This window comes from Paramormyrops kingsleyae, chromosome 14, assembly GCF_048594095.1.
Source record: "Paramormyrops kingsleyae isolate MSU_618 chromosome 14, PKINGS_0.4, whole genome shotgun sequence".
NCBI classification, from domain to species: domain Eukaryota; kingdom Metazoa; phylum Chordata; class Actinopteri; order Osteoglossiformes; family Mormyridae; genus Paramormyrops; species Paramormyrops kingsleyae.
Genome location: NC_132810.1, coordinates 3141431 through 3153258, shown reverse-complemented (window position 1 = coordinate 3153258; position 11828 = coordinate 3141431). Strand labels below are relative to the sequence as shown.

The following is an 11828-nucleotide window of genomic DNA, read 5'->3' as shown; positions in this document are numbered from 1 at the left end:
CATATAGCATATTTGAATATAAATGGCAAATAATATCCAAACTAAATTTTGTGTGTAATTGCTGGCGTACTTCGGTGTAACGGAAACTGACGCCGGTGTAACATGAAATCCCGACTTGTAACATTCATTCCTCCTGGTGTCATCAAACTCGACCATTCCTGGGTGATAGGAAAGCGCGTGCGTGTTCCATCTCTTTAAACGTCAGTGAAGCGGAAATACGATTCATTCTGGCCGGAAGCCGGAAGCTCCGGCTGCTGACGCTGTACATCTGCCTGGGCAGTGCCAGTAGGGCAAGACCAAACGCAAACTATGGTCGATTTTGCTTAATCGAATGGCGCCGGTAACTGGAAGTAGCGCTTTATGGTCTCGTCCTTTCTTCGCCTCTCGTTTCTTGGGCAAAATGCTGCGGCTTTTTGGCGCTTTTGTTATGGCGGGGCTGGTTTTCGCCTTTCTGACTTCCTGGGTTTTGGAAAGCTATAATACTGCATGGCATCCCAAACGGAGCGTCGGGAAATCAAACTCTAGTGCCGGGGATGGAGGCTGGAACAACGCCCCACCGTATCCCGGCGGGCAGCTGGATAATATATTTTGGTTTGTGCAAGTGAGCGCTTTATTTCAAATTATGTGAGTTGCTGTCGTTAGACATGTCGCTTTCACTCTGACGTTTGAATTGGTTTCAAAACAGTGAGCAGACGAACAGGAATTCTTGATAAGGTGACAGTAACCCTTTTGGCTTTAAGTAGTTCTGATTTACCAGACACAATACCAGGGTTGCCAACTCATACGCATCTGCCATGACACGCTCTCGCAAGAAATCTTATGGCAAATATATATTATTCCGTTATAAACCTCAAATTAGCTACATCAAAACCGTTGGGGTAGTTTGCAAAGCCTATAGACTATTTACAAGGCAATAAAACGCTTACATACATGTAAATGCTTGTACAGACTTGTCTCGAATTTAAAATCTCAGATTCTCACGCCAGCCATCTGAACAAAGTTGGGAACCCTGCGATACTCAGGTGTACCAGTTTACTGGACGTGTATAGCATTCATTAACTGTTTTTCACTGTTTCTGTAATAGTGTCAATAAAGATCTATCTTATCTTAATGTACTGAATATATTTTAATATATTAAATTGTTGAAATCCAATATCATAGGTCTCGGACATTCACATCAGTCGCTTCCGTGACCCAAGGCGTGTTCCAGATTTCAAAAAGTTCTGCACGGATACAATTGGTGTCATAAAACCAGCCCTGGTTCTGGTTACAGGTAGTTTAAAACTTTCTACAAATTTGTTTTGCGAGTTTATGTAGGGATACGATTTTCTGTTCATTTAAGTCAGCACTGTGAAGTATTTGGGCTTATGTAAGAACATAGCGGGGATGGAAGGACAATTCTTAATTCACTGAAGAAATGGAAACAAAATAAATGGGAAATATGAGTATTTATTGCTCTATACAACAAATATGAATTGAGTCATCTCAAAGAGCTTTGGGTGTACCACTGCCAGTTTAAAGTTGTTAATGGTGCACCTCGTACTCTGTATCCAAGGTAACCGTATCTCCCTCCCTGCCGGATGACTCACACTGATTGGTGTCTTTGTGTATGCATGCTTCAGGAGACCTGACAGATGCTAAAACAGAGAGCAAGATGGGCTCCTTACAGCATGAAGTGGAGTGGCAGACCTATCATAATGTCCTTAAGAGTTCACGTGTGCTGGAGCAGACAAAGTGGATTGACATCCGTGGGAACCATGGTGACCATCTCCCTTCTTTCCCCCCCCCCCCCCCCCTCCCCCCCACCCCATTGCTGGCACCCAGTAAATTGTCAGTACATTGAATGTAATGTGTCTCCAGTCATGGTGAAATGGAGTCGATACGGGAAGATCCACTGTATTATCAATAAGAGTATGAGGTGATAGGAAACAAGAGTAAAACAAAAAATATCCTTGGGGATATCTGAGGGTATTCCTCAGATGGCGCTCTACTCGGATACATGACCACTTTTTTATTTAGAAAATAAAAGTGCCCACCAAACATGAAAACATTTTAAATGATGGTGGGTTTCAGACTGGGTGTGATATAAAGTTACACATTATATGAGTTCATTGCCAGCATACAGTCTGGGCTCGTCGTTCATTCCTCCATGGAATTACTATAGCTGTTTAACCTGACACCCATTTTTTTTCTCTATTCACACACCACATATGCATTGCAATGTTACTGGAAGATCCACCATAGGGTTTTGAGATAATGAAAAAATGGAACAATCCGAGTTAAAGTAAAATTTGCTGTAAATGCCTGTGTGCAATGCCAGTGTAATAAGGAAAAGTTTCATGACTAAGACTTATTTTTCTTAACGTTGAATCTGTTTTTTGCCAGACTCATTCAATATAATTTCACTGGACAGTGTAAACAATTACTACAGGTCAGTGTAAACTCCCGTTTCATTTTTATTAGATTGTAGTCATTTGCTATGTACGATTCTCTGCCATAGCGTGTGTTGGTTCTGTTTCTGATCTCAGGAAGTACTCTGCCACTCGACAGGCAGGTTCCTTCCACTATGTTCATAGGACACCCTTTGGAAATTATTCATTCATCTGTGCAGATGCAACTCTCACCCCAGGCCCTAAACGCCCTTACAACTTCTTCGGCATTCTTGATCAGGTAGGCTGTTCTTCAGGACTCTTGAGCAACAAGTCAGAGAAGCTTGTTACATTCATTTAAACTTTATATTCTGTGATTAATAATTAGAAACCAAATCAAAAAGAAGTGTGTGAATCGCAACAACTGTACTAAAATGTTTCTTAGGCTCAGATGGATACGTTGGCCATGCTCAAACTAGAGAGCCAGGACAGTAACCAGACCATCTGGTTCGGACACTACACCACATCCACCATAATCTCTTCCTCTCCCGGAATCCGAGAGCTAATGAGGTGAAGTTCTTTTTCAACTGCTCACATCTTCATTTATTTCGATTTAACCTTTCGGGGCCATTTGAAGCGTCATGGTGCTCTGTTGGGTGGATAATTATCGAAAAATGATGCATGTTTGGTCTTCGCGCAGTTCAGCAGTGGCCTACTTATGTGGACATCTGCACACCCTGGGGGGTCTGATGCCTGTTCTCCACAGCCGACACCATCAAGGCACCCTGGAATTGGAGCTGGGAGACTGGATGGAAAACCGCAGGTGAGAGCAGGTCAGAGTAAATGCGCAGACATATGCGTTTCTATCGTGTCTCATTTGCATCCCGTCCTTAGGTACAGGCTGCTTGCATTCGACCACGACCTGCTGAGTTTCTCTGACCTGACCTTTGAGCAGTGGCCCATCGCAGTCATCACCAACCCCAAGGAAGCTCTCTACCGACATCCTGTTGTGGAGCCATTGGGCCGGATGCAGCATTCTACCCATATCAGGTGCCTTTCCTTAGTTCCCATTAACCCCGTAATGTCCAAAAATCCTACCCGCTTGCTGCGTTCCTTTGGGTGAGACTCCACATAGTCCCGAAACTCACCATCTGCCACACGCTTGATGCGAAGACCCTACGCCGTGAGCATTAACCTGCTTTTATCTCCCCTGCTGTAACTGTCAGAGTTCTAGCATTTTCTGAGGCTCAGATCACGGCAGTACATATCAGTGTGGATGGACATGCTCTGGGGGAGGGTTACTCAGTTGGGGGCCCCCTGTATGTCCTACCCTGGAACCCCTCTTTGTATAACACTGGACTACATTCCATCATGGTCAAAATTGAGGTAACATTTTAACCATACATACTTATGAAGTCTTGCAGCAAATAAATGGCTTCGGGTGATTAAAATTATGGTGTGAATCTCTCCCTGTCCTACTCACAGGACTCAGCTGGCCGGTTTGTGACGTATGAGCAGCAGTTCACGCTAGAGGACAGCTTCTCTCTAAGCTTTGGCTTCCTACAATCCTTTATCCTGCTGACTGACCACTATATATTGGTACTGCCTCACGCCATATGTTACCAATTTAACTCACTGAGCAGAAACATTAATGCACGCGGCTTGGGCAGTTTAACATTGACTGCATCTGTGTACGCCGCAATTAATTTACGCATAATGGTCCCCACCAAAGTGTTGCTTTTGCTATAGTTTAGCCTGCAAAATTGTCTGCATTCATATTCTGTGGCTTTTTTGTTTATCCCGTTGCGCCCTGACTAAGTACGCCTCGATTTGTGTACAGGCGCGAGTCACCTTCGTGTTGACGGTCTTGCTGAATGTTGCTGTACTGCTGGCTTTCAGGTTCCTGCAGCCTCCAACCATGAGAGGTGAGGACTTGAAGTGCCATGGCTTTGACGACGCTGTTTTTTCTGTTCAGTTAAAGAATATCGCCAGTGCTTTTTTTGTTAACAAATTAGCTTTAGGAATTCACTGAACAAGTTAAATTAAATAGTGTTATATAATGAATGATAATCTTTTTCATGTCTGTATTTACCTGCATTTTTTCCTGCAGTTTCATCAGGGATCATCTCTCAGACATGTCTCTCCATGCACCTTATCAGCAAAACAAACATCTTCTATTATTCCCTGCTACTTTTCAATTTGTACACCGCTTTAGGTGAGTAAGGACTGCATTTGAGTAAAAGGCTGGGCCCCAGGCATTAACATTTGTGGCGAACGTGGGCATTTTTGCTTTGAACTTCCATGTGATTGTTTGTTTACAGGTCCCTGGTTTGTTGGAGAGGTGATTGATGGACGTAGCGGTGCCTGCTTTGCTTTTGGGGTGTTTGTTAACGGGCACTTTCTGAAGGGCAGTTTAACATACGTTGTTGGAATTCTGCAGGTAAGTGTTTTGGTTAAGGAGGTAAACTGTATGTTTCAAAAACACGTAGGTTAGTTATTTTTGTTTCAGAAACAAATGGTATAACCAAGGTGATTCATTTCATATCGGACATCTTTTCCCATCTCCTTGGTCTGAGTCCTACAGATTTTGCTTATAAATGCTTTGTTTAAAGCACTGGGCTTTCAAGTATGTCACAGGTTGGACACCTCCGATCCCAAAGTATAACATGATCGTCTGTCTTTTATCTGCCAACGTGTTGGAAATACGCGAATCAGGTCAATTTCAAGATGCTGGTTCCATTTAAATCTCTGAAAGGGGTCTAACTCATCTGCAAACCAGGCCTTGGCATTACACACACACTCCACTTGCTTATCGAAAGCGACAGAAGACACAAACAGCTGGAAAATCACTCTGCTTCATTCTCTTTCCTAGGTCGTTTTCTTCAACATGCCTCTGACTTGCTACCTCTGCTGGAGTCTCTACTTGCGTTCCCGTGGTAACTGCTTCCGCTCACACTTCAGGCGAGCTGGTCCTATTAGAACTGTGCCCATACATATGGTGATGCTGGGGCTGCTCATGTGGCAGGCCTATTCATGCTACTTCCTGCTGGAGACCTATGGACCTCAGGCCTTCTTCCTATCGCCTGTCAGATGCTGGGCCCTCGGGCTGGGCATACTGCTGATATACCAAGCCTGGAGAGGACCCAGCCCAGTAAGGCCGTCATAGCATCACCATACCCAAATCTGACACTCAGCAAGGATCTGTTCCTTTTTTTTCCCTAGAATATACTGATTTGATCATTTTCTTTTGCTTTATTTTAATTAATGGTTTATTTGGGACAAGATCTTTTATTTTTAACCACTGCTTAAAAGGTCTTTACATCTAATGAAAGACCAGATATATTAAATCACATTTTGGAGGTACAGTATCCCCAACAGACATGGTTAGGTTAATAGTCATTACAAATCACCAGTATTTATGAGACAAATGTTTCATCTCCCACATGTACAATACTCTCTTGAGTATGTCATGCAGTATAACATCACAATATTCTTTTAGATTTGGAGTCATTTTTGATGTTTTCCGCAGATACTGCAAATCTTTCATTCAAGTTCTGCAAGTATTTTTGGCAGGTCTAGTGTACTTCAGATATCAGGATGATCAGATTGGTTTCTGTAAGAAACCAAAAGGATTTTTTTTGTACTTTTGCTGTTTTTTTTTTTGTAATTACAATCATTTTAAACCTTCGGTGTATTTTTTCCAGTTGTAGCAATGTGGCTCACATAAGGCACTATGGGGTACTGTGTTTGCACATGTGTGTAACTAGATGGGTTTTTTAACATGTATTTTGGCTTCCAAGTGTGGATGCTTATCCTCCCAATCGTAAAACACCTGGAACACTATTGTAATATGTCTGTCTGCAGCTGTACAATCAGTAGATGAAGCATATTTTACTCGTTCTGAGTTGTTTGTGAGGCTTAAGGTCCAGAATGGAGCCAGGAAGGGCAGAAGGTATAGTACCTGTCCGTACTGCGCTGTAAGTTTACTAACATATAGCTGCAACACCATGATTTCCAACCTGTCAAAGCTCACTATTTAAGGAAAACAGAACAAGGCACCTGTTCACACTCTGTCGAGGGTTTTGCCATGAAGGTTAACTAATGTTGTTGCTTTGTAAATGAGCAAAATAGGATTTCTGATGTTAAATGTGTCAGGGAAGGATAGAAAAAAATTCAAAAAATACATTGTGTGAAGATTTAAAGGTGGACTGAAGGTTTCTCAAAGACAAAATAGGATTTCATACTAGACACTAAAGAATGGAACAGGTTTCCACTTAATAGCAGGTTCTCAGTCATCACTGTATATACTGGTGTTTGTGTGTTTGAAATTCCATTGTCTATCGTGGTTATGCTACTGACATTTATGACATTCCATCATATGTACTTGTGGAAATATGTGTTTTGATTTCTGAAGATGATGAATCCTGGTATTTAATATTGCAAGATGTTTGTTGGTCTGTTTACGTCCTGCCAATGAACACATTGTTTCTCAGGAACGTGCCATGATTTGAGCATATATTTTAACTTATTTTACAGTCCCCCTATATACTCTGAATTGACAATTGTTGACAAAAATATACATTAGTTACAATTAGTCATGTTTTCAGCAAAATGTTATGCTATAAGTGCAATCTTGAAACAAAGTGTACTTCTGATCATTATGGTCAGTGCTGATGGATGCTTCCATTGGTTTTTGTTGTCCACATTATATATTGTTTAAAGAAGGATGTTTATAAGCACTAGCTAGTTACTATTACTAACAGAGTAAAAACACAAAGGACACACAACTGTAAATGACTATGGGGGAGGGGCTATAAAGTGACTTGTACACAAATGTGTGCCTTTGGATGACTGCAGAAGCTCAAAGGTCAGTGCTTCACTCGTGTTTGTCCCCTTATGTTTGGCTGCAGTTAAGCCTCATAGTGATTAATCCACAACCAAAACACAAGCAATGGATTTGTATCATTGATACAGATTTTAAATGTGGTCAATAGGAATTTTGTTTACATTATGCCATTGGAATCAAGTTTGATATTTTTAAACTGTATGACATTGTCCTATTATATGTGAAATTTGGGAAATATATATTAAAATGGAATTTTTAGTGCTGTGAATCATTTTTTTTTAACTGAGAATTGCTTCTTGTTGCTCCATAATGAGAGTTACTCAAACATTAGTGTTAAATAACATTTCTACTAATTTTACATTAAGGATATTGAATGATAAAGTTTAGCATTGTGTTATACACGTCTACAAATTCATGATGCAGAGAGTATTTCTCACAAAAGCAATATCAACTTCTTCCCTGTTGACCATTTTCACGTGTACCGTGTACTGGACAAAAATGTCCATTCAATCTGATATCTTGACAATCTGCTTCCCAATATTTCCACCACTCATCACTGAATGGAATGCCACTGTGGGAGAGAAAAAATAAATGATTTCCATTGTGTAAAATGATTACACTTCTTACAGTGTCACACAGACTTACCTCCCATATTCTCTATCCCAAGAACAACCGTTTCCAAAACCTGGATGAGAAGAAACATTCTACTAAATAAAAAATACACAATTTTTAAAGATCTCACTGATCAGCTTAATCAGTCTATCCAGAATTACAATGTCGAAAAGTTTAAATCTCTATTACTATACATTAATAATAATGGCATACTTTAAGATTAGATTCCTTGAATTCACAGTATATTAGAACACTGTACATTTTCCAAGCATAGCTAAACCCAGTTTTATTTAGGATCATGTTTATAACTGTGTCAATTTAGTCACATTAATATTTCTGAAGTGTTCTTACTTTCATCTGCCCTGCCTTCACCCACTGACACAGCTGCAGAAGACCAGCCTCGAATTTGTCCATGTAGTTAATAACTGTGAACCTTTCTCTGTATTCACAAAAATGGAAAACCGTGCATAGAACTAATGTACAGAACATGACTATTTTGCAAAGTACCGTTTCACCGTGCTTTGTGGGCAATAGATGACTGTTACATTTCAAATTTTGTGTAAGAGGATTTAAGGGAAATACCTGGTAATATTTTTGCGGCAGAGTATTTCCTGCGTTGCTGCATCAAGTGGGGGGGGATATGGGACATCTTTGTTGTACTGCGAGATTTGGCCACACAGGATCACATGACCATTCTGGTTCATCTAAAGGAGCACAAATGTTTTTTGGGCATGAGCTTCAACTGATGTACCTAATACTCATTCTGGCTTAACAGGTAAAGTGATATGGGCAAATACCTGTGCTATAACAGCATCACTGATGGAACCACCAACATTGTCGAAGTACACATCCACCCCATCGGGACAGTGTTCCTTCAGTGCAGCTGATATGTCTGCAGAGCGGTAGTTCACTGCGCTGGAGAACCCAAGCTCTGACGTGAGGGTCTGGCATTTCTTGTCCGATCCACAGATCCCCACCACTTTGCTGCAGCCATCCAGACGAGCAATCTGGGATTTGGCACACCATATGCATGCACACACAAACAGACACACAGGACTTTAAGCTATAGTGGCATGCAAAAGTTTGGGCGCCCATGGTCAAAATCTATGTTACTGTGAATAAGCAAGTAAAATTTGACCTGATTTCCAAAAGGCGTAAAATTAAAGATGACATTTCTGTAATATTTTAAGTACTTTTATTTCTGTCTTTTGTAGTTTCAATATAACAAAGGACTATTGCCTGAAGCAAAAGTTGGGGCAGCCTGCATGATCAGTACTCAGTAAGACCCCCACTCGCATGTATCACAAGCTTGAAGAGCAGTTTTTTTTAGCCCATCTAGCAATTATTCTTTGGGGGGAATTTTCGCCTACTGTTCCTCGCAGAAGTCTTCCAGACCTGTGAGATCCTTGACTTGTCTTGCAGGCACTGCTCTCTTGAGGTCTATCTACAGACTTGTGGTAATGTTGAGGGCGGAGGACTGTGAGCGCCAGGCCAAAGCCTTCAGCTTGCGCCTTTGAGGTATTCCATTGTGGATTTGCTTTTCTAGCAATCCCATCAGCAATTCTCACTGAAAGTTTTCTTGGTTTTCCAGACCTTGTCTTGACCTCCACCTTTCCTGTTAACTGCTGTTTCTTAATTTAACAGGAAACGGCTACTTGACAACGCCTTGCTATCTTTTAATATCTCTCTCCTGCTTTGTGAGCACGAGTTATTTTAATTCTCAGAGTGCTAGGCGGCTGCTTAGAGGAGCCTATGGCTGCTGATGGCTGAGACTATGGTAGAGGAGTCAGAGTATTTATCAGGCTTTCAAATGTGCATCACCTGCCCTTTCCTAATGATGACTGTGAACAAGTCATAGCCCTAACAAGCTAATTACGGTCTGAAACTTTTGCATGATGTTCTTTTCCCCCCCACTCTAAAATTGTGCAAAACAGAAACAATACACTAAAGTCACTTACAATGTTGAAAAGAATGTTTCAACTTTGAACTTCATGCCTTTTGGAGATCAGTTCATCTACTCAGTTAAGTATTTGCAATAACAGAAATTTTGACTAGGGGTGCCCAAAGTTTTGCATGGCACTGTGTGCAAGTGAGGTATCACCATATAACACACAGGTTTTAATGTCCCCTGTGAAGACTAACAGGCGTGAAATGCCACACCTGCCCAGCAAGGCTTCCACAGGCCCCCGCAGCTCCACTGATGACCATCGTCTGATTGGACCCGGGTGTAATGTGACCCTTCTCCCTCACCCCCAGTAGCGCTGTGAGACCAGGCATGCCCACCGCACCCAGGAAGTATGACAGGTGACCATCCACCAGCTCTGGATCCAGCTGCAGAGAGACAAGAATTCACTGCCCCATTTTCATTGTTGAGACATCAACTTGCCTTAAAGCCATGTACACAGTGACTTCCTAATACGATTATTGGTGGTTTTGCGTTCAACAAATGGAAAAGACAAGTATTACTAAATGTATTCATTAGCTGCAATACTCTTTTTACCAGGTGCCCTGTTTTAACAACTCACTCTACTCTTTCTGAAGTTTGCAAATAAATATAATTTTAAAAAGCAAACGAGAAGTTAATCAACATGTACAGAGACTTGGAGGAAAATCAGTTCAGAAACGCGCACCTTCTGAAGCTTGTTGCCGTCCACAATGCCATAGGTTTGCCAGGGCCAATTGAAAGACGTCACGGTGTCGCCCTTCAAGACGGCATCATGTCTGCTGGATTCCACCACCCCTACACCACCACCATCCAGACATCCTGAGACCACCCACGGCGAAAGATAATCTGCACCTGTGTCTTCATTCATACGACACCGCTGTAATTCAGATTTACATAAAAGAAATTATGTCATTCAATCACATTCTTGGCAATTCACTGATATGACTGATGATCATCCTTATCTAATGGGTTTCTAGGTTAAGTAGTTTTGCCTGTGAATAGTGCTATACTACGCAGACTTTCAATGGAGTGGTGAGTTCTGTTGATCAACATTTTTTAATCGTTTATCCCAAGGGCGTAGCCATGGAGTTAACATTGAGGGGACCAATGTTTATGTTAATCCGTGGGGTTTATCCTGTCCAGGGTCACAGAGGCCAGGAAGTGCAGGGCACAAGACCAAGGACGGTACACCCTGATGGGATGTAGCCTAAAGCAGGGCACACATTACGGGTAATTCAGAGACGCCATTTAGCCGAACTGCCCGTCTCTGGAACGAGGGAGGTGGGATTCGAACTGGTACAGCACCACATATCTGGTGCCCAAATAAAATGCGCAAAACCGTAAAAAACTAATGAAGAGCAGCGGTATGTTTTCAATTTAATGTGTCCCCAAGGTTTAACGAAACAAAAAGCAAAACGGCCTCATCCAGTCTTGATGGCTGAATGTACAGCATTTATTTCCGCCGTCATAGCTTATTAAACGTATACCTATACCGACCCTGCTGACTCAAACGGGACTAAAGTTCAATTGTCCGTCAAGGTCAGACCATACTAACCAATACACGCTTACAAAAGGCTTCCCGACTCACCATGTAAGGGTCGACAGAAAGATAAAGTGTACGAACAAACACTTCTCCCGGTTTTATATCAGTCGGGAGAGTAATTTCCTCAACACGGAAATTCTCAGGAACGGCTTCTCCATTTTTCCCTGTGAAACACATTATATTAGATGTAATATTTATATTATATTACATTCACGCGCTGCTATAAACAGAAATGACTACAAACGCATATATATACGTACCAGGTCGCGAATTTAAAACCACCCTCCGTACAAGTGACATTTTAGCGACCGACGATTACGCAAAGGACTGGGACCGACACTTGGTTTCCTTTTACAGTATGCTTTATAATTAACGCAGAAAGCAAGCTCGACTTTTACAAGAAGCTGATTATCCTCCTTGCTTTGCGTTACTTATTCTCACCGCCGATGTGAAACAAAGTGGGTTTTTCTTTCTGCGTATTTACAAACCACAGAAAAACATTAGAGCGCCGCC

At 41.7% G+C, this 11828-nt stretch overlaps 2 protein-coding genes across 5 annotated transcripts; one reads left to right on the top strand and one right to left on the bottom strand.

Moving 5' to 3' along the window:
* The first annotated feature begins 240 nt into the window (after window positions 1-240).
* On the top strand, window positions 241-7483 carry tmem62 (transmembrane protein 62). 4 transcript variants are annotated; one of them, XM_023827431.2, is made up of 14 exons: window positions 241-601; window positions 1162-1273; window positions 1623-1760; window positions 2386-2431; window positions 2529-2670; window positions 2815-2939; window positions 3070-3192; window positions 3264-3419; window positions 3596-3755; window positions 3855-3968; window positions 4210-4294; window positions 4480-4584; window positions 4691-4809; window positions 5242-7483. In XM_023827431.2, the coding sequence occupies exons 1-14, from the start codon at window positions 332-334 to the stop codon at window positions 5533-5535; spliced, it is 1989 nt and encodes a 662-aa protein (XP_023683199.2). In that variant the 5' UTR covers window positions 241-331; the 3' UTR covers window positions 5536-7483. The 4 variants fall into 4 exon arrangements, with proteins under 4 accessions (XP_023683199.2, XP_023683201.2, XP_072555167.1 ...); XM_023827433.2 differs by having other exon boundaries at window positions 459-624; XM_072699066.1 differs by having other exon boundaries at window positions 459-714.
* Window positions 6865-11770, bottom strand: ptgr2 (prostaglandin reductase 2). The gene is made up of 9 exons (XM_023827436.2): window positions 11576-11770; window positions 11361-11479; window positions 10458-10649; window positions 9988-10158; window positions 8625-8834; window positions 8410-8531; window positions 8179-8266; window positions 7861-7900; window positions 6865-7786 (listed from the first exon to the last, which is right to left on the bottom strand). The coding sequence occupies exons 1-9, from the start codon at window positions 11613-11615 to the stop codon at window positions 7722-7724; spliced, it is 1047 nt and encodes a 348-aa protein (XP_023683204.1). The 5' UTR covers window positions 11616-11770; the 3' UTR covers window positions 6865-7721.
* Window positions 11771-11828: the final 58 nt, after the last annotated feature.

What these genes read in the sequence shown, in the direction of transcription:
- tmem62 (XM_023827431.2), top strand. Translation starts at nt 332, where the DNA reads ATGGCGCCGGTAACTGGAAGTAGCGCTTTATGGTCTCGTCCTTTCTTC. An exon ending in TGACATCCGTGGGAACCATG is followed by an intron (nt 1,761 to 2,385) that starts GTGACCATCTCC and finishes GTTTTTTGCCAG; the next exon opens with ACTCATTCAATATAATTTCA. An exon ending in CCATCATGGTCAAAATTGAG is followed by an intron (nt 3,756 to 3,854) that starts GTAACATTTTAA and finishes TCCTACTCACAG; the next exon opens with GACTCAGCTGGCCGGTTTGT.
- ptgr2 (XM_023827436.2), bottom strand. Translation starts at nt 11,615, where the DNA reads ATGTCACTTGTACGGAGGGTGGTTTTAAATTCGCGACCTG. An exon ending in GGTTTTAAATTCGCGACCTG is followed by an intron (nt 11,480 to 11,575) that starts GTACGTATATAT and finishes TGTGTTTCACAG; the next exon opens with GGAAAAATGGAGAAGCCGTT. An exon ending in TTTCTGTCGACCCTTACATG is followed by an intron (nt 10,650 to 11,360) that starts GTGAGTCGGGAA and finishes TCTGAATTACAG; the next exon opens with CGGTGTCGTATGAATGAAGA.